At 32.7% G+C, this 22,942-nt stretch overlaps 2 protein-coding genes, 1 long non-coding RNA gene and 1 pseudogene across 4 annotated transcripts; 2 read left to right on the forward strand and 2 right to left on the reverse strand.

The window, feature by feature from the left end:
- The first annotated feature begins 1,265 nt into the window (after positions 1-1,265).
- LOC104727512 (uncharacterized) lies at positions 1,266-2,659 on the forward strand (annotated as a pseudogene). The gene is made up of 7 exons (XR_015573202.1): positions 1,266-1,326; positions 1,408-1,496; positions 1,578-1,725; positions 1,814-1,888; positions 1,973-2,170; positions 2,264-2,323; positions 2,496-2,659. The product of XR_015573202.1 is annotated as an uncharacterized LOC104727512 (transcript).
- A 4,138-nt stretch (positions 2,660-6,797) lies between these two features.
- On the reverse strand, positions 6,798-7,786 carry LOC104720979 (EPIDERMAL PATTERNING FACTOR-like protein 2). The gene is made up of 3 exons (XM_010438880.3): positions 7,499-7,786; positions 7,361-7,395; positions 6,798-7,256 (listed from the first exon to the last, which is right to left on the reverse strand). Exons 1-3 carry the CDS (start codon positions 7,584-7,586, stop codon positions 6,978-6,980), a joined length of 402 nt encoding a protein of 133 aa, XP_010437182.1. The 5' UTR covers positions 7,587-7,786; the 3' UTR covers positions 6,798-6,977.
- A 1,804-nt stretch (positions 7,787-9,590) lies between these two features.
- On the reverse strand, positions 9,591-11,809 carry LOC109127528 (uncharacterized). Its single transcript, XR_002034097.2, has 2 exons — positions 11,672-11,809; positions 9,591-9,827 (listed from the first exon to the last, which is right to left on the reverse strand). It is a non-coding gene; the product is annotated as an uncharacterized LOC109127528 (long non-coding RNA).
- A 4,461-nt stretch (positions 11,810-16,270) lies between these two features.
- LOC104720980 (putative xyloglucan endotransglucosylase/hydrolase protein 7) lies at positions 16,271-18,172 on the forward strand. The gene is made up of 4 exons (XM_010438881.3): positions 16,271-16,600; positions 16,714-16,814; positions 16,937-17,133; positions 17,551-18,172. Exons 1-4 carry the CDS (start codon positions 16,405-16,407, stop codon positions 17,939-17,941), a joined length of 885 nt encoding a protein of 294 aa, XP_010437183.1. The 5' UTR covers positions 16,271-16,404; the 3' UTR covers positions 17,942-18,172.
- The last annotated feature ends 4,770 nt before the right edge of the window (positions 18,173-22,942 follow it).

Below are 22,942 nucleotides of genomic sequence, written 5' to 3' on the forward strand. Positions count from 1 at the left end.
AGTTTTAACTTGAGCAGATGACTTCAAAACGACTTCGTTCTGAAACTTCTTTTACTTTTTCGCTGACTTCAAAACGCCGACGTTGCAAGTCTCAGATGATGACTTCAACACGACGCCGTACGTGGCCTTTTTTTTTTCTTTTTTCTTTTGCTCCTCCATTGACTTGGAAACGACGTCGGTTCTAGTTGCCGATAAAACATTCTAATCAATTTTGAAATATTTATTCATATGAGGTTTTTTTTAGTTAGAATTTGTATATATTGTAAGATTTTCCACTTTTTGCATGAGTTCCATTAGGTCTGGGAATTAGAACCGAACCGATTTGTCCGAACCGAACTGAACCGAGATTTGGGCAAATCGGTTTGGTTTAAATTAATTGACATAACCGACCAAAATGATTTTAATTTTGGTCGGTTAACCGAAATTTTCGGTTCGGTTCGCTGGAACCGAACGATTAACCGAATTAATAAAAGCCCTAATCTAATATTGTCTCCAGCCGTCGTTCTTCCCTTCTTTTTCATATCTTTATCGATTCTTTTTTTTCTTGTAGGCAAACAAATAATTCTTATTTTTCTTGTTCTTTCCTTCTCCTTCTATTTCAATTCATCACCATTATCTTCTTTTCACTCTTCGATTCATCATCATCTTCTTCTAATCTTCTTCAATCCATCACTGTTATTTTCTCTTTCTTCGATTTATCACTATAATCATCTTCTTCTTTTTTTCGATTTATCATCTTTATAATCATCATCATCATCATTTTCGCCTTTCAGATCAATCTTACGACCTCCACCATTCAGAACTGGCCGTCGGGATGTCGATCCACCGCTTTTCAGTTGAAAAAAAGTTTTTTTTTTTAACAACTCAATTATGAACCGAACCTCCGAACCGAAATAACCGATTCTGAACTGAACCGAACCGAAATCTTAGTCGGTTCAATTTGGAACAATTTTCAATTTCCAAAATAACCGAAAAACCGAAACCGAAAACCCGAAAGAAACTGAAGTCGCAGGCCTAAGTCCCATCATTGTCCAATGGCTCGAAAATTTTGAAATATTTATTGACTGATATGGAAATTGTAAATCGCCACGGAAAATTTACATATGTGTGATTTTTTCTATTTTTAATGGTTACATCTTTTTGTGTATCTTGATATCAATACAATAAAACACAATATGTTGTTTTCTTTACATATGTGTGATTCTGTTCGTGTAAGCTTTTTTTTTTTTTTGATTTGGTAATGTGAATGTTTTCTTTTCAATTTATTAGCATATCCATATCTTCCATACACTTTCTGTTCTTGCCGGAATCTTTCTCTGCAAATTGGTAATTTTTGCGCCACTTCACTTCTTTTTTTTTATTCTGTTTTTATAAACATTTTAGCTTATGGCTCTTTTTTGATAATAGGTATATGATCTTACGGAAATATTCAGCTCAATTCATATCAAATCATACTCAGCTCTCACAGAAATAAAGAGAATTGAATGGAACAACAGGTGATTATACAAATATATTGCCTTTTTTATATGTTAAGCTTTGTATCTTATCACTTTGGCTTGTAATGTAAAACATGGCAGGGGGATATCTACAGTCCATGCGATCTTTATCTCACTCATGGCATTCTACTTTGTGTTCTTCTCTGATATGTTTTCTGACCAAATAAGCCATCAAGACTTTAACCTTGTGGTGTTTCGTAGCTCTCCTCTTTCCAACTTTAGTTTAGGAGTAAGTTTAGATCTTTTTTTCATATCTACTCATGAACATTGATCGATCAACCTATCTGATACTTTTGTTGTGATGTGTTTGCGCATAGGTATCAGTTGGTTACTTTCTTGCGGATCTCGCAATGATCTTTTGGTTATACCCTTCTTTAGGAGGATCAGAATATGTAAGTCAGACAACAATTAATAAAGCTTCGGTGTTGTGTTCCTCCATTGGTTTCAGTTACTTGACAATTCTTGATCTTTTTCAGATTTTCCATCACTGTTTATCTGGAACAGCAGTAGCGTATTCTCTCTTCTCTCGAGAGGCTCAGCTTTAAACATACATGGATTTAATCTCTGAATTGACTACACCAGAGATTAACCTTAGATGGTACCTTGACGTTGCTGGTTTGAAGCGATCTAAATCTTATCTTATTAATGGAGTTGCTGTTTTCTTTGCTTGGTTGGTGAGTAGTTTTTTTTAAAAACCCTTTTTCAATTCGTTGTAAATTCATAAAATGTCTTGGATTCAAGTCCTCAACTTCATGTTTTGATTGCAGACAGCAAGAATTCTTCTGTTCGTCTACATGATTTACCATGTCTACATACACTATGATCAGGTAACCAAGAGTTCGGTTTAGTTCTTTCCAGACCGAACCAATTTGCAAACCAAACAGAGTAGTCTTTAGGAAAAAAAATAGGCATTACTCTGTGTTTTTTGGTTGTTGTAGTGGTTTAATTATAGAGATTACGAGTTAATGATCTATACCCGTTTTGTGTGTGTGTGGGCAGGTGGTACAGATGCATACATTCGGTTATCTACTGGTTTTCGTTGTACCGATTGCATTGAGTGTCATGAACTTGATTTGGTTTGGTAAGATAGTGAAGGGATTGAAGTAAACTCTTGAGAAAAGACACTGAAGAACAGTAAATCTTTTTTTTTTTTTTGGTTTTCATTACCACGAATACTAACAAAAAAACAAATATATATATATATATATATATATATTGTCTGAAAAAGGCAATCTCAACTTCTCACAACAACTATTGTAAAAAAATACCCGTAACGATAATTAATTTTGTTCCACAAACAACAGTCATTGTCTGAAAAAAAAAACAAAACAAAAGCACTTCCAAACCAAGTACATAGTATACGTTAATTGACATATTTTAAAAAAACATCAATAAAAAAAAAACAAATACAGCAAATAAAAAACGCAAAATGAATCATTCACAAATAAGATGCTAAATATATAATGAATTTCTAATCTAACACAAACATACAAAACAACACATAATAAAACGAAAAAAAAAAACATACACACAATCATTAAAATTATACAAAAAAATAAAATAAAATAAAAGTACATAAAATCCTCCTTGGGACGGCGTAAGAGCATACTTATTGCAGATACCACCATTTGGGGTGTCAACAAAAATAATTAATAATATTTTAATTGAATTAAATTATTTTATTATTTTTTAATTTATACAACCAACCATATGAAAATATGAAAACATGTGGCAGATTCAGTGTCTATAAGAATTCTCTTCTCTCCACCTTTTTGTCATTTTTTTATTTTATTTTTTGTTCTCATCCTTGGTCGAGTATGTGCAATAATCTTGCTCTAACGGGAGTACTACCCTACTTATTTTAATGTGAGGTGGTGACAGTTTGTTTAATTAATATATACAGATTAAATAGACTTCTAAACCCTACCCATTAATTATTGGACCAGACCGGCCGGATCCGGATTGCACACACTGCAAGTTTTCACCCCGCATTGACGTTTGGTCGCAATGGAGTCTTCTTGGTTAAGGCAAGAATGGTCCCCGTGAAAGTGCCCTAACGGTAGACCTAATTCCTTCACCCACGCAAAAGGTACAGTTTTTTATACTGGTGCATTAATTTTATTCAATTATTTCTTCTATGTTTAACTTCACCTTCGAATTGTATTTTTATGCTATATACGTATTAATTATCCGACTAATTCTAGTATAATCATAAAACAGATCTCCAACATTAGACCAAAAAAAAATATTTAAAATGGATTTCCTATATATATAGCCTTAATGATTTTGATATCTTAATTAGTGTTATTATAGTACGTACTTGAGGAGGCATGCAGGCTTTCTTTGCTTTATCTATTGTAAGCTTTCGACGAATTTAAGAACCCATCATAGCTCTCTTTCAAAATTCCCATCCCGTGTACGTACTTAATCCAGTACCACGTACTTCTCATACTTATAATTGTAGATAGACATGATCATCTTGTTGGACATCAGGACATGATCAGTTTGATGCATGAAGCATGGTATAATGGTACAAGTGTCGTGTTGGTGGTTATACCATAAATTCCAAGTGTCACTTATGGTATATTGAGTATGTTACATGTATAACATACCACGTAGAAAGTATCCACTAAATTAATGACGTAGACTTGACAATTAATTTAAATATTGTTGCATAAAGCATTTGAGATGTTGACAAAAAAAAAAAAAAAAAAAAAATCTTTTGAGATGTGTTAGCTTTTTGCGTGTGAATATTCATATCCACTATTGGACCATTGGAATCCCCTCCACTTTTTGTCCCCGTAAGTTTTGTCTTCAACTATTTTGAAAATAACTATTCTCTGTAGTCTGTACTATTTTAAATATAAGAATACAAATTATCAGTTTTTTTTTTGGTTTCAAACAAATATCAATATTTAAACTATATTTTGTATTGTTGTAAAACTACACTTGAAAATGTGTCTAGCTATTATGTAATGATGTGATATGGTTGACGATTAAACATATATTTCTTTTTGAGAAATGATATAAGAATATATCAACCACCTCATATACTATTATGAACAAAGTCCAGTGTCGTACAAGAACAATGAATGAGGTATGGAGCAATTGGGGACGTCAAGTAGATCATTGAAACAGAGAAAGAGATCATGCATATATATGTCCAAAATGCCTCCACGTGACTGTACCTTGTCAACTCTGTGCTTTAACGATTTCTCTCCAATACATATTTTTCTTTTCAAAATTACTTCCATAGTTCCAAGGAAGTGATGCAACAGGGAAGAGATCGGGAACAGTTAAGTAAAACGGTAAGAAGCAGAAACAAAAAGGGTTCGGAATGGCCAAGGTATTTTTTTTTTCTTGCTTTGGAACTCTCATTTTCCTTCCTTGTTTGTTGTTTCTTATTTTGAGTCTTTTCATTTTGTCACTTTGCTTTTAATGGTTTTCTCCATCGTGCGACAATGTGCAATCAATCGTCTCCTAACAAAATGCATTTTCCCAAGTTTTAAAACTTTTTATAGAGAGTTAGCATTTTGAGATCTGTCGGTCCACATTTATTAAAATATTTTAATGACACAAAAAAAATTATCACAAAACCAAAGTATCGGTTATTAAAGAAGTTTTAGTGAAGGACTAAACATGATTAATTTATCCACCTATGAGATAGTAAAATCAAAACGATTTTATAACAAAACACTCATTTTTAACTACGATTTTGCGACTCTAGCTGATCGAACGAAGCCTAATTGAGAATCATTACGTGCAAAGTGTTAGGTATATACTATTTGATCACGTTACCAACTAGAATTTATTCATAAATGTTACCAAAGAAAAAAACTTATAACAAGTTTTTGGAGTTGGGTCTCATACATAGTATAACAGGATTTACCATCGACCTTTGGATAATAGCATTATGCGTATAGTTAAAAATATAGTGAATCATTTAGAAGACATTTATATAAAATATATGGAGCGAGGTTGGCGTTCAGAAGATTGGTTCAAGCAGTGGCATGGTGGCAGTGTACCGACTTTGATTGACACTTGAGTCTCCCTCCACCAAATTCCAAATGTATAAATTTTCTTTAAATTCAACTATATATATATATTGGAGTTGCATTATTATTATGTAACAAATGAAAACAAAACAAACAAAAAATGGGGGGGGGGAGGGGAAGTAAAGTCATTCAAAGGAAGAACAGTGTAGAGAATCAAGACTGTTTGCTTTGCTTGATTTGTGAAATTAGTAAACCCCACACAAACAAAGACACATCTTCTCTCTTTTGTTTTGTCACTTCCCTTCTTCATCTTTCTTTTCCATATATGTTCAATCCCATCAACGCTTCAATTTTTCTTTATGAATAGGCTTTGTCAACTCTCATATTAATTTCGACAAAAAATTATATTCCAAATGTTAAACATGCTTTAAGTAGAAATTGATCATTGGCTTTTTAAGTAGACATCTTGATGACTTGATTGCTATGCTATCATTATTTGGGTAACACAACATATATAGTCTACATGTACAGTCTAATGTATACTAGTTTTTTTCCTTTTAACCCCGAGTCAAGTCAAAAGTGTTTTATTTTTTTAAGTTTCTTGGTTGCAGTTTCAGATCTGAGTTTTAATTGTTTCTTTAAAATATAACAATTATATTGAACTGGGACGTAATACAATATGGTATGTCAGTATATATAAATAGGTACAATATAGATCATCAAATCAAAGTAGTACAGCTTAGGTTTTGATATTTCTTGCTGTTTTAACATATAAATATAAATATAACTAATAAATTTCAGTGAGAGAACTCTACTGAAACAAGTACTAGGACACAGTAAATCACCAGCGGTCACTAATTAATTAAATCGTATATAAATAAATAAAACGGCGACGTTCGACGAAACGACAGCAAAGGGGCTGAATTTTTTTTTTTATCTATCGGGCTAATGGATTTATCATTGGTGTATCAAAGGTATCTTTGTCTCTCTATTAAACCAGCAAATAATATTTTCATACATTACATAAATCTCATATTTATATGTGTATAAAGAAAGAGTAGATGCATACGTACGTGTGTGATGTAACTTTCATCCATAAAATTGGTATTTGTCAGAATCGTCTTGAAAATAGGTTTCCGTGCGTTCTGTTTACGATGCGTGTAAAACATTATCTAAAAGATTTTTACTTTCACGATTAGTAAAAATTTATAACAAATCGTTTTGGATAAAGCAATTATTCATTCATCTCTGTTTTTCTTTAAATTTATTTGAATGTTAACTACACTATGATACTCCTAAACAACAATTAATATCATAATCAGTAACATAGACTTATCATAAAATCAGAAGATTACAACTCAAATATCTTTGACCAAAAAAAAAAAGAAAACGACTAAAAATATAAATATGTACACAGAGATTAATATAGAATTTGAATCCCAAAATATATATATATATATATATATATATTATAGAGAAAAATTCATCAAGGGTTGTAGATAGAATTACCACATTTGCATTTCCAGCTCATGGGTTTGTAATTAGTACTATCGTCTCCTCTGGTGTAATCAAGATGAATCATCTCAGAGGAAGAAGAAGAAGAAGAAGTAAAAGGAGAGTGAAGCTTTGTTTGAGGATTTGTAGGAACTTGAATTGCTTCACAATGACCACAAGAACGACATCTCACCCTCTCACATCTTGGTGGTCTTGATCCTATTAGACCTCTCATCATCATCATCATCTTCTCATCTTGAACTCCTTCTCTCTGTTCCAAATTATAGCACTTTTTTAAAAACCCAAATCGAATCTTGTTTATTAGAGCCAAAAAACAAAAAACAAAACAGAGGAATTTGTAGGAGAAAAAAGTACCTTGGTGATGTCGACCGAGTTAGGCTCTGGTCTACCTGAAAATTGTCATAAGAAGTAAAAGAAAGAATTAAAGATTATGATATGAAGTTTAAAGTTTTAATAATAGGGAAACGTACGTGACATTGACCCCATCCTTACCATTAGCCATAAGACTGAAATGGGTCGAATTAAGAATCAGCAAAATCAGTAGAAAGCTTGACATGTTGTTGCTGCTCCACAACACCATTTTCAGAGACAAGATCGGCTTGCAGTTTACAGAAGAAACAATTAGACTTTCTCTCTCCTCTAGTCTCTCTCTCTATCTCTTTCACTCACACTATCTCTGCTGCGTGGTTGATGTATGTAGAGGAAGTTTTGTAAGTAAAGAAGAAAAAGGAAAATGACTACCCCTCTGAAGGGCTAAATGGATTTTTTTCATAAAAGAATACTACACGCACGGATATAACTTAGTGCCTAAATATCGGTAGTCTTTATACGGGGAGTTATTAAAATTTTTTATGAATTAATTGTGTATTGTTTTAAATATAAAAACCTATAGTCTCTTAGATAAAAATTTCTCATTTATTGGTAGATTCTAATTTTGGGTCTCTTATTTTTATAAATTTAAAAATTTAAAATAGAATAGAAGTGATATAAATGTATAAACATTTAAAATTTTATAAAATTAGAAAATATTGCATTTTAATTAATTTTGAAGCATACAAAACATAATAAAAACATTAATACATATTACAAAAGAAGTGCAATTCTTAAAAGGAGAAAAGGATTAATTTTAATAGTGATTTGCTCCAAATTTTGCCCAAATATTCTCAACCAAATCATCTTCCAAGCGTTGTTGTTTTTCTCGATCACGGACATCCTTTCGATTATTGAGCATAGTAACGACACATAAAGGCCTCGGTGTTGGAAGCGTGTAGTCAACTTCTGAACCTCTACTTGACTCCATTTGTGCGAACTCAGTTTTATCAAAAAGAGTGTACCCATCTCGTTCGTCCTCTACTATCATATTGTGCAGTATGATACACGCTCTCATTATTTTCCCAATTTTTACTTTATCCCAAATAAGAGCCGAGTTTTTGACTATGGCAAATCGAGCCTGCAAAACTCCAAAAGCACGCTCTACATCTTTACGCACAACTTCTTGTTGTCTCTCAAATAAAGATGCTTTTGGAGTTTGTGGCAGTGGAATAGATTGGATAAAAGTAGACCATTTTGGATATATATCATTCGTCATATAGTAAGCCAATTTATAATCATGTCCGTTGACACTGTATTTAACTTTAGGAGCTCGACCATGCAAAATATCATCAAAGACTGAAGATCGGTCAAGAACATTGATATCGTTTAATGTACCTGGTAGTCCAAAGAAAGCATACCAGATCCAGAGATCATATGAAGCCACCGCCTCTAAAACGATAGTGGGCTTTCCAGATCCGCGGGTGTATTGACCTTTCCATGCGGTGGGACAATTCTTCCATTCCCAATGCATGCAATCGATGCTTCCTATCATGCCAGGAAATCCGCGATACTCGCCAATGTCGAGTAGTCTTTGAAGATCTGCTGGTGTGGGTCTTCTCAAGTACTCATCTCCAAATAAATTTACGATTGAATCTATAAAATTGTCCAAGCATGCTAGCGCCACACATTCAGAAAGTCGGAGGTATTCGTCCCACGCATCAGCTGCATAACCATATGCCATCATACGAATTGCTGCTGTACACTTTTGCAATGTAGACAGACCCAACCTTCCGGTAGCATCTCTTCTTTGTTGAAAATAGGAAACTTTATTTGTGAGCTTATCCAAAATACGAATGAATAATGGCTAGTTCATTCTAAAACGGCGACGGAAAATGTTTGGAGTGTAAGTAGCATCTTCACTGAAATAATCATTCCACAAGTGGTCATGACTGACTTCTCGATTTCTTTCAATGTGAATTCGTTTTTTTCTTGGTTTAGGTGGTGGTTGACTTTGGATTGGTGGAGTAAGAAGATTTTGCCATACATGATTGGTGATTTGATCGCATGTTTGATTAAAACATTCATCAAGTATGTCATCAACATCATCATTATGGGAAGAAGATGCCATGTTTAGAGAGTTTGGAAATTGAGAAAAGGAGTTTTGGTGTTTACAATTTAGAGGAGGAGGTTTGGTGTGAATATTTGTTGTGGTGGCTTTGGAAAATTTTGGACATTATATAGAAAATTTTGGACATTACATGTGGTTGTAAAATGATAAGAAAACATGTGGTACAAACATTGAAAGTACAACAATAATGTGGTGAAAGTACAACAATATTCAAAAGTGAAAATGTACTTCTACAATTATGTCCACATCTTCGAAGCCACCTTCTTCTTTTATGTGTCACAGGTCATCTTTGCTAAAGATCATACGAATCTACCTTCTTCTTTATGTGAACATCATCTTATCTACCTTCTTCGTTATGTGTCACGGGTCATCGTTTTGTACCTGCTAGACAAGTATAATAATGAAACAAAGTTAACACAAACAAGAATAAAGTGAAACTGATTTTAACTTAACATAAAGACCATTACACAAATAAACCGAAACAAGAATAAAGTGAAACTGATTTTAACTTAACATAAAGACCATTACACAAACAAACCGAAACAAGAATAAAGTGAAACTGATTTTAACTTAACATAAAGGCCATTACAAAAACAAACCAAAACAAGAATAAAGTGAAACTGATTTTAACTTAACATAAAGACCATTACACAAACAAACCGCAACAATAATAAAGTGAAACTGATTCATATTACATAAAAAACACAAGGAAAAAAACTTAAACATAGTTCATTCGATTACAAAAAACACAAGGAAAAAAACTTAATCATAGTTCATTCGATTACAAAAAACACAAGGAAAAAAACTTAAACATAGTTCATTCGATTACAAAAAACACAAGGAAAAAAACTTAATCATAGTTCATTCGATTACAAAAAACACAAGGAAACAAACTTAAACATAGTTCATTCAACCTGATGACATCATGTCATCAATTAGCTTCTCCTTAAGAGCTTTTTCTGATTCAGTTAGTGAATCTTTTTTGGCAATCAGGTTTCCAAGCATCACATGCTTCATATGCTCTTTTTTCATAGCAAACTCCTTCTCTTTCAGGTCGAAGTCCTTCTGCTTCATCTCTTACATCTTCGACACCCGATCCAGCTGAAACTCCAAGTAAGCTTTTCCATCTTCTTGGACATCAATCGGTTGGGTGTTAGAGGTTTTTTTGAACTTTCCCTTTGCAGCCTTAACACCTTGAGGACGGGGCTATGATCCATCAAAATCATTTACCGGATGTGCATCCTGTTCAGACCCATCAACACACACCCTTCCCCTCTTCACTCCATTGTCCTTAGTACAAGTGGATGCACACCACTTTTGATCGTACCTTAAGTCTCTCCAAGCATGCTCCAAGGTAAACCGATGTCCTTGATCATCAAAGTATATTTGGTGTGCCAACTTCATCACGTCATCTTCATTCTGTCCACTACTCTTCTCTCTTGTCACAGTCTCATAACAACCAACAAACTTGCACACCAAGTCATTTATCCTCCCCCACCTCTGCTTACAATGACTCGCATCCCTCTTTGGCCGACCTGCAGCATTTGGACACTTTGCAAGGTAATCCGCAATCCTTCCCCAAAAGGCACCACGTCTTTGTTGATTCGAAGTCACCGGATCCTTGCTCGTGTTGAGCCAAGCAGAGACAAGCATGATATCATCAGCTGGTATCCATGCATGCCTTGTTTTGCGGTTTTCTTGCAGTGATGCAGGTTCAGATGGAGTTTCAGAACATGGACTTAGTGAAGGACTACCTTGGAGGTTTTGTGTTTCAAGTTGGCTTTGTAAGAGATTCAAATAGCTAGAGGTGGGATGATATGGATTCATGTAGTCATCAGAATCCATATAGTATTGTGTTTGTTGGTTGTGTTGGTGTTTTGGTGTTTTTTACTATGAAGAGGAAGGATCCGAAATTTTTAAGGTTTGTGATTTTTTTACTTTACAACTAATTAAATCAAAACTAGTAAACTACAACAACCACACATTAAACAATAACATCAATGACTGACTAGACTAATACCTACACTAACAAGTACTAAACACATTTATCACAAACAAATATCAATTAAAACCTTTAACATCAATGACTGACTAGACTAATACCTACACTAACAAGTACTAAAAACATTGCTCACAACCAACAAACAAAACCTTTAACATCAATGACTCACTCTTATACTTTAACTAGCATCAAATAAATGAAGAAAGAAGAGGATGATAATTACCTTCCTCCATGGCCGAAGCACACTCTACACTCATCAATCCATCGATCTCATTTTTGTCCCATTTAACCTCAATACAAAAGAGAGACATATATCACAATTTCGTTAATAAGTAAATTACAATGAATATCAAACAAAGACAACCAAACACAATGAGTGGATAATACTACAACCAAAATCTCTTTAACACAAAATAGAACAAGAACAATAATGTCTAAACATCTCTTTAAACCATCACTTATCAATCAGTTAAAAAACACAAACACACCATAAACTAAACACAAGCAGAACAAATCGGATCACATGGTTCTCAAGAACCCTAATCTATTTAAACCATCACTTATCAATCGGTTAAAAAACACAAACACACCATTAACTAAACACAAGCAGAGCAAATCGGATCACATGGTTCTCAAGAACCCTAATCCCTTTAAACCATCACTTATCAATCGGTTAAGAAACACAAACCCACCAAAAACTAAACACAAACAGACCAAATTGAAAAACAATAACACTAAAAACCCTAATCCGTTTAAAGCAGATCGAAGAACACACCAAGAACCCTAATTTCTCGAACAAACATCAAACAACCCTAATATCTAGCAACCAAAATCAAATCAACCTAACAGTTTAGCTAATCATACAAATGCCCTGATAAACTTACCCTCTCATTCGAATTCATCCTATCTCTTCCGATTGAATCGCCTACTCCTTCAAATCGCCACCGGTTTAATCTCCATGACGATTCAAATCGCCACCGCTACAGTCGCCTCCGATAAGATCTCTGCCGATTCAAATCGCCTCCGACCATGGACTTCACTGATTCTATAACCTCCGATTAAAGCAAATCTTCCTTTGTCGGATCGAGCCTTTGATCGGGAGAGAAAGAGAGAAATTGATCGGTAGAGAAAGAGAGAAAGAGATAAAGAGAAAGAGAGAAAGAGAGAAAGATGTTAATCGTTCGTCGGCAAAAAAAAATTTTATTCCCTTTTCTATTATTCTCTTGGGCCAATTAAAAAGGGACACGTACCGTCTCTTATGATCGATTTCGGTATGTAATACTTCGTTTTTTTTATTTGTTGTTTTAGATTATCTCAAACAAATTAACAAAATTAATAAATTTGCTGTTATATCTTTATTAATATACTTGATTGGTCAAGACATTAAAACACAAGTGGATAAAACATTTAAAACGACAACTAAATTAAACTTAAGGATAAGACATAAATTTTCTGTTATATCTTTATTTTGTTTGCTTGTCCAAAAAAATAAATCTTTATTTTGTTTTTGTTGTATCATCACATCATCAAAGATACAGTATGTAATTATGTATTAACACTACTACAAAAATAAAGGGTCAGTATTTGAATAAAAAGAAAGAAACAAAAAAAATATGTCGGGACCTCCATAAATTAATGTATTTGGAAATAAATCTATGATGTATAATTAAAGGTAGTCAGGTATCTCTATTGATTGATACGTATGTGTCTTACAAGTTACAAGACTACAAGAGTCGAATAAAAACAAGAATCAGGTGAAAAGGAAATTACGTAGGTACAAAACAGCAGGATTGAGTAATTAATTTTAACGCAAATACAACAGTTTTATACAAGTTTAATGTTAAATTCATAAGAGAGCCACATTAAAAAGAAACCTAAGAAAATAGGTTAATTAATCTTTTCAGTTTTATTTTAAAAAAAAAACATAATACAATAGTAACAATACACTAAAAATAAAAAATAAATAAAGGGATTTAGTTTTCATCATATTCACAGCTGTTTTGTAAAATATATATATATATATATATATACTTTTATCTGTCTGTAAGAATTATATTTTGTAAAAAAAGAAATTGAGTTTGCTTTTTTTGTTTTGTTTCGTTGAGTTGTGGTTTCTGCGGTTTCTTGTGGTAATAAGACTGACTGGAGCAGTGGAAGAGGGGGACCCTACATCACCTGACCGACCAATACCGTGCCTCTTTGCCTTTTCGTATTCTTCTAACCAAAAAGTTTTATTATATAAAATAAATAAATAGTGTTACTACTATTATTATAATTCCTTCTTTAGCTACAACTTTGTCTGTCAACACGTTTCGCTCACTCACTCACTCTTCCCAATTTCTTTTTCCAATGATTAAAACAATTATATGCTCTCTCAAATGGCTATGTCCAGATAACCGCTGTTTAATATTTCTTTCTTTTACTATACGTGAAGATTGGCTTTTGGTTATTATTCGAGGATTACGCACTAGACATAATTATTTCACGTTAATATACTTTTTTAGTTATTAAAGGATCGAGTCATCATAATACTGTATATGCTTCTGTTTGGTGTTGGGCAAACCAAACATGGCCCATGATTGTGGTATTAATTAAGTCGAAGAAGGCCCAGATGCAAGAAAGCCTATCATGCCTAAAAAGGCCCAGATCCGAGAAAGCCTATCTTGTCCAGACCCATGGATCTTGAAGAGAGAGTTGAGATGACCGCGGATTTGACTAGTGTGGTAAGAGCTTCAAACTCATGCGAGCTTCTGTTCGAATTTTCGAAATATGCATGTATATTTAGGAGAGTCTTTGTTTGCAACGTTTACTATGTTTTTTTTGTTCAAATTAAACAAATTTATATAGTAGGTTTTGGATACAACTATTATTATTGTATATCATGATATGGCGGGAGTGATGAAGGAACGTGTATAGAGAGATTGTATTAAAGTAGAAATCGCCTATCGCTGGGTTCAAAAAATCCTCTGCGTGCTCAATCCAGAGTGTTTGGTCTGAATAAACACGGAAAGAAACAAACAATGGATGTGTTTGTGAGAGACCCACTAGTTACAAAAATCATGGACCATAATTAAGACGAAGAAAACCTATCGTGGGAATACTCTCAATTTCTATAAATCCATTAGGTTCAGTAGTTGCATAATAGTTATTTATATACGATCACACAATGAAATTTATTCAATTTTTACAGTAAACAAGAAATAGGCTTATACCGTAAATCCTCAATTTTGTGTAAATTTCCAGCCGTTTTAAAAACTAATCATTGCAGAATATTGACATTTAGAGAACTACTAGTGTTTTTTTTTTGTTATCATGCAGAATAGTAGTTTTATTACGATACAGCGTAAATCAATTTATTGTCGGTCGTGCTATGTTACTATTTTGAACAAGTACGACAAAAGAAAAGAGTGGTAAAGGGAAAAGTTGGGTAGCATATTAAATCAATATAATGCAAAAAAAAGTAGAATAATTCAAAGACATGACATTAATTTTGAGTTAATCGAGTTTTGCTGCATGAAATATTATGGAGTCCGTCAATTTCTTATCCAAAGTTCTTATAATTCCATGTGGCTTTGTCCAATGTAGTGTGTCCTTCTAAATTTATTAGACTTGATTGTTTTGATAACTATCGTTTTCATGCAAAAATTTCACAGGGTGTATTTTATGCAAAAATTTCATGCAAAAATTTCACAGGGTATACATAACATACCAAATATTGCATCAACACAAAATAACCAAAAAATCATACTAATATATTATACATACTGTATATGGGTTTAATATTTCGAAACATAGACACATAGTTGATGTGTGCTCAGAGTACTGAACTAGCCAATCGAAATGTACTTTTCCCACAAACGGATGAATTGGATTGAGGTTCTTGAAACTAGAGTACCAATTGCCATAATCTTTTTTTTTTAATGATGGCTCGGGCTAATTAATACCGAGTAAGAAATTATATGAATTATATGAGAATAAAGATGTGGATATCAACATTGCAACGAGCACGACATAGACACATCCCTACTCTAACGCCTCTCCACATTTAACAACTTTCATGTATTTTCATATATATATATATATATATATTAGAATGTTCATGCACAATCATATAAAGACTTTAAAAACAAACAAAAACAATCATAAATACTTCACATCCACTATCATTCAAGCAACCAAAATTATTTTTCTTGTGTCACAATAAAAATAAACACGCAGAAGTTGCCATTTCACTTGTCGATGAATTAAATTATCCGTAAGTCTGTAACATGAAACTAGTGTCTCTGTTCAATTTGATGGAGGATAGGAAAAAATAAATTTATTTTGGAAAATTAAAAATGAAAGAAAACACCAATTATAATCTAAGATACGATCGTGTGACAAAAAAAAAAAAAAAAAAAATGAAGAATCCAAAGATACGATCGTGCAATGATGACACGTGGCCGAATTAGATCGCACCGCTCCTCTCAGTTTTACGCTCCTATTGGGTAATTGCTCTGCCTCAAGCATTGAGAGTCAAGAAATAATATTACCAACTTTTATCACAATAAATTGGAATGTTTTTTCTTTTTCTTTTCTTTCATAGTTATTGTAAATTCTTCTTTGATAATAATGTGATTAGTTATTACCAAACAGTGTGCAAGAACGAAAATTAAATTCTAGAAGAAAAAAAAAGAGAGAGAGTGGAATAACAGTATAATTTGGGAAAGAGAACAAGACATATTCAGTGAATTTAAAACATAATAGTAACAACAATAATAGAAAAGTGGTAGGTCCAAAAATATTGAGACGATCAATCAGTGATTAGCTGTACTGAAAAGCTGAGCTCTAAATGAGACCTTCCTCAATAATTGTACATAAACATTTGCCTGCATGCGTCTCTATGACTGTATATAAATATGACTTCGTTCTTTCTAATTTCAAAACAAACTCATCATCTTAAGTTACATAGCAACAATGGTTGAGTCACTCTCCTCTTCAAGATATGTTTTCTTTATGATAAGCGTATGCTTATTTGCAGCATTGTTGTACCGGCCGGTTTTGAGTAGACCGGCTAAATTTGAGGATGACTTTAGGATTACATGGTCCGATGGTCATATCACCCAAATCGATGGAGGAAGAGCTATCCAGCTCAAATTGGACCCTAGCTCAGGTTCTTACATATTATATATGCAATAGTTATTATATTGGAATTGGAACATAATATAGATTTTTACTTTCGATTTTTTATCTTCTTTTTACTATTTTGGCCAACAATGGTTATAGGATGTGGATTCGCTTCCAAGAAGCAATACTTGTTCGGCCACGTGAGCATGAAAATCAAACTCCTCCCGGGTGATTCGGCCGGAACTGTCGCTGCCTTCTATGTAACCACATATATATATATATATATATATATATATATATACTATCTCTCATGTTTGTTTCATTTTAAGAATTATTTTTGGTTATAACATATCACACTATATGCATATGATCAATTGTGCAGATGAATTCCGATACGGATTCTGTAAGAGACGAGCTGGATTTCGAGTTTCTAGGAAACCGAAGTGGGCAACCTTACACCGTGCAAACCAATGTCTTTGCTCATGGTAAAGGTGATAGAGAGCAAAGAGTTAACCTTTGGTTCGACCCTTCTCGTGATTTCCACGAATACGCCATTTCATGGAACCACCTCCGTATTGTGTAAGTCACATTATTATGTATATATATACACGTACAGATACATATACAACCAAATTCTCCTAACTTTATCTAATTATTAGAAGGTGTGTAAAATTAACCAATAATTTTGTTGTAGAAGATCGATTCGTTTTAAATATTCTTATCTTTTTATTATTTTCACGAAAGACATGATTGGTTTAATATTTTGTCGGCCCGTGGACCATGAAATAAGAGAATGAAAGAGACAGCATATTTGTTTTGGAGGAGGCATTCATCATTTGAACATATGAAGGTCCCACATTTTTAGAATCCATTAGCCATAACTTATTATGTAGAAAAAAAAAATTATATCAAAGATATGCATGGTTCTCTTTGTTGCAATAAAATATGCAAAAGTAATATTAATTTTCTAATCGTCCAATATGTGGGGGTGTGTAGGTTCTACGTAGACAAGGTGCCCATTAGGGTTTATAAGAACAACGAGGCAAGGAAAGTACCATACCCGAGATTCCAACCAATGAGTATATATTCCACGTTGTGGGAAGCTGATGATTGGGCGACACGCGGAGGAATAGAGAAAATCAATTGGTCGGGAGCACCATTTTATGCTTACTACAAAGATTTTGATATCGAAGGATGTCCGGTTCCAGGACCAGCGAATTGTCCTGCTAATCCGATGAACTGGTGGGAAGGCAGTGCATACCACACGTTGAGCCCGGCGGAAGCTCGAGGATATAGATGGGTTCGAGTGAACCATATGGTCTATGATTATTGCACTGATAAGTCTCGCTTTCATGTTCCTCCCCCAGAATGCTCCGCTGGAATATGATCCAAATTCAACACACATTTAAAAAGCAAGAGCAAGACAAAGTGGTTCCACAATCGATCTGATTGTGATCAAGTGTTCTTATGTATCTATATCTTTGAATTTTACTTTGTTTCCATCATGTCTTGTATTCCATTGGTTTATTATCGTGTGACCACCAAGTTTGTTTGTTGGAGTATTATGTTTTTTTTTTTGGTTCGGTTCGCAAATCGCAACAATTCAGTTTAAAGAAAACACGCAATTTAATTGGACAGATAAGAAAAATAAACCAGTATTATATTAGTTCGATGATCGATATTCGATACTGGTCTAGATTCGATTTTGTTCAATTTAATTAATTAAATTTTTGTTAATAAGTGTTATCTTTTCCTCTAACACAAAACTTTCTAACGGTAAAAAAAAAAACTTTCTAACGGTCTTCTTGATAGGGTTTGTGGACACCTTCTAGAAACTAGTATCATTATAATGGGCCTAGTCTTCTCGTCTTCTCTTCACAGTACTGTATTGGGCCTTGGGGCAATAATATGCTTTTATTTTATATACTCGTTAGTCGTTACCTATCAGATCAACTGAAATTAGGATCAACCGATCGAACTAGGTTAGATCCGTCACACCTGTTAATAAAATACGTATTTTTTTAAGTTATTATTTTTGTAGTTAACCGTAGTCTGAATTTGTAAAACCAAATCTAAGTTATGAGCAAATATGGAATATTCCGTAAAGTTTCAAACAAGTCTAATTTTTTGTTGATATTGATGGCAGGGATAAGCAAAGCCAATGATGCAGATGGCAAAAGATGATGAGTGTGATGATGGTAACTAAAGGTTTTATGATCAGGGTGAGGTCCAGCACGGGATTCATGAGTGGCTACAAAACAGCGTTTTTTTTTTTTAAACAGCGTTTTATTTGATTAAAAGGTTAAGTAATGGATGGGACAAATCAGCAAATATGATAAATAAATTTTAAAAAAAAAAGATTACAGGGGTCCATTAGAGATAATTGGAATGGTCCAAATTTGTAACTTTCTGGGAACGAATTGATGAGTGATGAGTAATCGAAATGCTTTTTATTTTCTTTTATATACAACTTGAAACTTCCACATTGACCTGTTGTTTGGCTGTTTCTACCTTTTATTATTATATATGTTTATACCAAAAAAGAATAGTATTTTCTTTAGTAAATAGCGATAAGGAAATGAAAAGTGATGAACTGATGAATGTATTTTGATGTAGCACAGACTACTATATTGCAACAGCTCATTACTGTATTTTTAAAGTCGAGACAAATTTAAATTTGTGAAAACCTTGTCCTTCACCGTCTCTTTCTTTCTTTCTTTTACAAAAAGTTTTTTTTTTTTTTTTTTTTGCTTTTCTTCTAAATATTATCTATCTCAAATCAAAAACAAATCTCTAGAGCCATCCTAAGATAATCCTTCGAATATTTTGTTTATAATAATTTTACCCTCATCACCAAAAGCTACTAAACAAAACAATTTATGCAAAATTAAACGTGATATGAAATTTACTTTATCTTCACTATCATCGTCATGTTTGTAGTAAAACTATAATAAATAATATATTATATTAAAACTTTCGTGATAACTAAACTACTCTTAAAATTTTGAAATTCTTATATATGTGACTATAATTATTCTTTGAAAACAGATGTGAGGGTTGTTAGGTTGAGTATTATTTTCTCACTTGGGAAAATTGACTTGCATTTGACAGAAGTGGAAAGTAAAATTGAACAAAATAAAAGCAATTTAGAGGGTTCTTATACTTAAAAAGTCACATTTTATGTAAAAAAAATGTTATCCTCAGTCCTTATAACATCGTCATCAACTACATCTAACATCATGCATGATAGCAAACAAAAAAGAAAGAACAAACTTATGATATAACTTCCTGATACAGATCAACAACACCGATAATCCATTTCGTTATCAATTATTGAGATTTTGTGGTATACATCAAAAGCTTTTGTTTCGGGAAAGGATTTTTAGATATTTTAATTATATGTAGCTGTTTTGTACTTCAAGTTTCGTTAGTTAAAATTTAGACGTATCTTCTATAACTATGTAAGTATGCATGTGAAAAGATAGTATTCTATCCTTTCAAGTTTAACTAATAACATCAGATGACAAAAAAAAGATTATTTAGAGGAACATCCACATGTGTCTTGAATCAAAAGGAGAATGTTCCACATGTGTCAATTAGATTATTACTAAAGGAAAAATTGCTTTGACCATGACTACAAAGAGCAATGTGATGCGACGCAAAATGTAACTCATGAGACCCGCGTGTTATTTGGAGATTTTGTCACATGAAACGATCATCTAAATTATCTATTACAAATCCATCTTTGATATGTAAGTTTGTATATACTTGACGTTGGAATCTGTTTGTGAACCTATTAAAAAAAAAACTTTAATATTTGAACTTTTGATCTTACTAATGGCTCAAAATGATTTTTTTTGAAAATAAATTATGTCCAACTTAACAATTGTCTTTGATATGTTATATATATTTATTGTATACCAAAATTAATGTATATCTTTTAAAAAAGAAAACAACAAAAAGCTACAGAACGTGTATATAATTGACAAAAAGTCCGGAGGAGGGGAAGCAAAATCACATGGTTCTCCATATTATATGCATCAATCAATTACTAGAAAGGGTTCAAAGTTCTTTAATATGGTACATGACAAGTGAAGGAAAATGGGCATACACTACCATTTATATATTGCTTTTCGTAACTAAAGATATTACTACATGTTCCGAAAGGCTATGAGCCGCATCTAGTAAATCCTGCTATGTTCCATTTATTATTCAATAGTCCCATTTTTCTACCTCTATTATTGAAAAATTTAGACCCATTTCGTCGACAATAACACTACATCACATAATATATCAAGACGCTCGTAGACAAGTTCCTTTATCTATTTTTTGTTTGGTTAAAAAAGTTCCTCTATCTATGCTGGTAATTTTTTTTTTCCTCATCTATGTTGATAGATTAACCCGATAATATATGGTCTATTTTACATAGTTATAAGTTATAACACACTTTTTTCCTCGTTAGTACAACAGATGAAAAAACATCCTTGGATCACTATATAATTAATTACAGATAAATTCATATATTGGGAATAATAATCAGCGGGTGCGAAATATAGATTAGTATGTGTTATGTTACAAATTTGGGATAAAGACCTTTATAACATACTAAAATAATTTTTTTTTTTTAAACATGAATATACCTAGCACAAAACTCCAAAAATAATTTACAAACCGTCGCATGACTATATCTCAGATGACTAAATGACGAAGGCCAAAAAAACAGTAGTGTATGGTCCAACAAATAAAAATCATGATTTAGATATTTCCTTAATTGCACCTTGAAAAAATGATACTACAAGTCATAATCGGTTATTCTAGCTGTTTGTATGATAAGTAGTATTTTTAGAGTTAATTTTCGGGAAGTAAAAAGAGAGCTAATTAAAATATATTCAAGCTTATCTACCAACCTTTTATTAGTAACACGCACAAAGGTGTGTCTCAAGACGTGTTGAGCAACCGATGATGGTTAGCTTAAAAGCTTTATGCCTCTTATTAACCTAATTTAGGTGTTAAGTTACCTTTTAATTGGCTAATCTCGTATATATATATATGGAATACAGAAATATAAAATTTCTTGCGCTCAAATGATATGTGCATATCACTAAGCAGTTCTGGACCGATTTAAAAAACTGTATGTACAATCGCAGAAGGCCACCACTAGTTACATATACTACTAGATTGTAGACTAAACCAAATTAAGTGATTGATTACAGACTCTACAGTAAATTACAAAAGCAATGCGGTGTGTACACTAGTATTATATTGATATTGGTAGACAACGCGTATAAAGATTAGCTATGACATAATTTGTTTTTGTTTTTAAAATCAAATTTAGGAACCGAATTAACACATTCGAGAAATAAAAAAAAAATCGCTTTTGGAGTGTTCTACCAAATTCATGGTTAGTGATTAAAAAATAGCCCTATATTTTAAAATGAAAAGTCGGGAACAAGAATTCGACAAACCGACAATTTAACCAGCAACTGACACATGTCTTTCGCTGTTCTTAATACACTAATTATGTTCGTGCACACGTAAAGCAAATCTATCAATCATTAAAGGAAACAACCTCACATAATTAGTCACATACATAATTAAATAATCAATAATGATATGGAATCGTACTAATCTTACTACTAGTATACACCAATATTTATAAATAATGTATACAAATTATTTTTCTAATCGATTGCCGCCGATTTAGTACGTCTCATCAGAATCTTGCCTGCCTAATATAAATTCTTCTGTTCTCGCTTGAAGGAGCGATTATTTTGACAAAATGACCACGTATATATATTTTCACAAGTGAACATTAAATATTTTATGTTACTCGTCAAATGCTTCTACTAGTAAAATAATATTATTTAGTTGATCCAATTATGAAATCTACTCGTCATTATGCATGTAAATTGTAGACGAAAACATATATAAGTACACATGCGGTATAAGTAAAAAAAAAACACACTTCACTACTGTGGTAAGCTTATATTTGGATCAAAACTGTAGTAATCAAATTATTAAAAGGGAAGAAAAAAGAAAAAAAAAACTATTACAGGAAAAAAAGAAAATATAAGGGGAATGATTCCGTAAAATAAGAATTGAGTTTACGAGATAGTCACCGATTTCCCCGGAAAGTCATCTCATCATTAAATGGTCCACCACCATAATTTCAGGGTCACCGATCTTATGATTTTCTTGTGGACTCTCTCGTCAGCTCACCCGTCCCCCATCATCACGCATGCATTACATTCTTCATACGATTATTTTCACTATTTTTATTTTATTTTTCTCGAGCAAACACTTTTTTTTTTTTTTTTTTTTTAGTTTAGATGAAAACATGCATACATATTACTTGTGGAGATCAATCTCAACGCCATATCTTGGAGAC

This window comes from Camelina sativa, chromosome 11 (genome assembly GCF_030686135.1).
Source record: "Camelina sativa cultivar CO46 ecotype springtype chromosome 11, ASM3068613v1".
In the NCBI taxonomy this organism is placed as follows: domain Eukaryota; kingdom Viridiplantae; phylum Streptophyta; class Magnoliopsida; order Brassicales; family Brassicaceae; genus Camelina; species Camelina sativa.

Bases quoted from the DNA above. Each gene is read 5' to 3' on its own strand.
- LOC104720979 (XM_010438880.3), bottom strand. From the start codon at position 7,586: ATGGTGTTGTGGAGCAGCAACAACATGTCAAGCTTTCTACTGATTTTG. The intron at 7,396-7,498 runs GTAAGGATGGGG...GACAATTTTCAG, and splicing joins TTTCAGTCTTATGGCTAATG to GTAGACCAGAGCCTAACTCG. The intron at 7,257-7,360 runs GTACTTTTTTCT...AATTTGGAACAG, and splicing joins ACTCGGTCGACATCACCAAG to AGAGAAGGAGTTCAAGATGA.
- LOC104720980 (XM_010438881.3), top strand. From the start codon at position 16,405: ATGGTTGAGTCACTCTCCTCTTCAAGATATGTTTTCTTTATGATAAGC. The intron at 16,815-16,936 runs GTAACCACATAT...TCAATTGTGCAG, and splicing joins GAACTGTCGCTGCCTTCTAT to ATGAATTCCGATACGGATTC. The intron at 17,134-17,550 runs GTAAGTCACATT...GGGGGTGTGTAG, and splicing joins TGGAACCACCTCCGTATTGT to GTTCTACGTAGACAAGGTGC.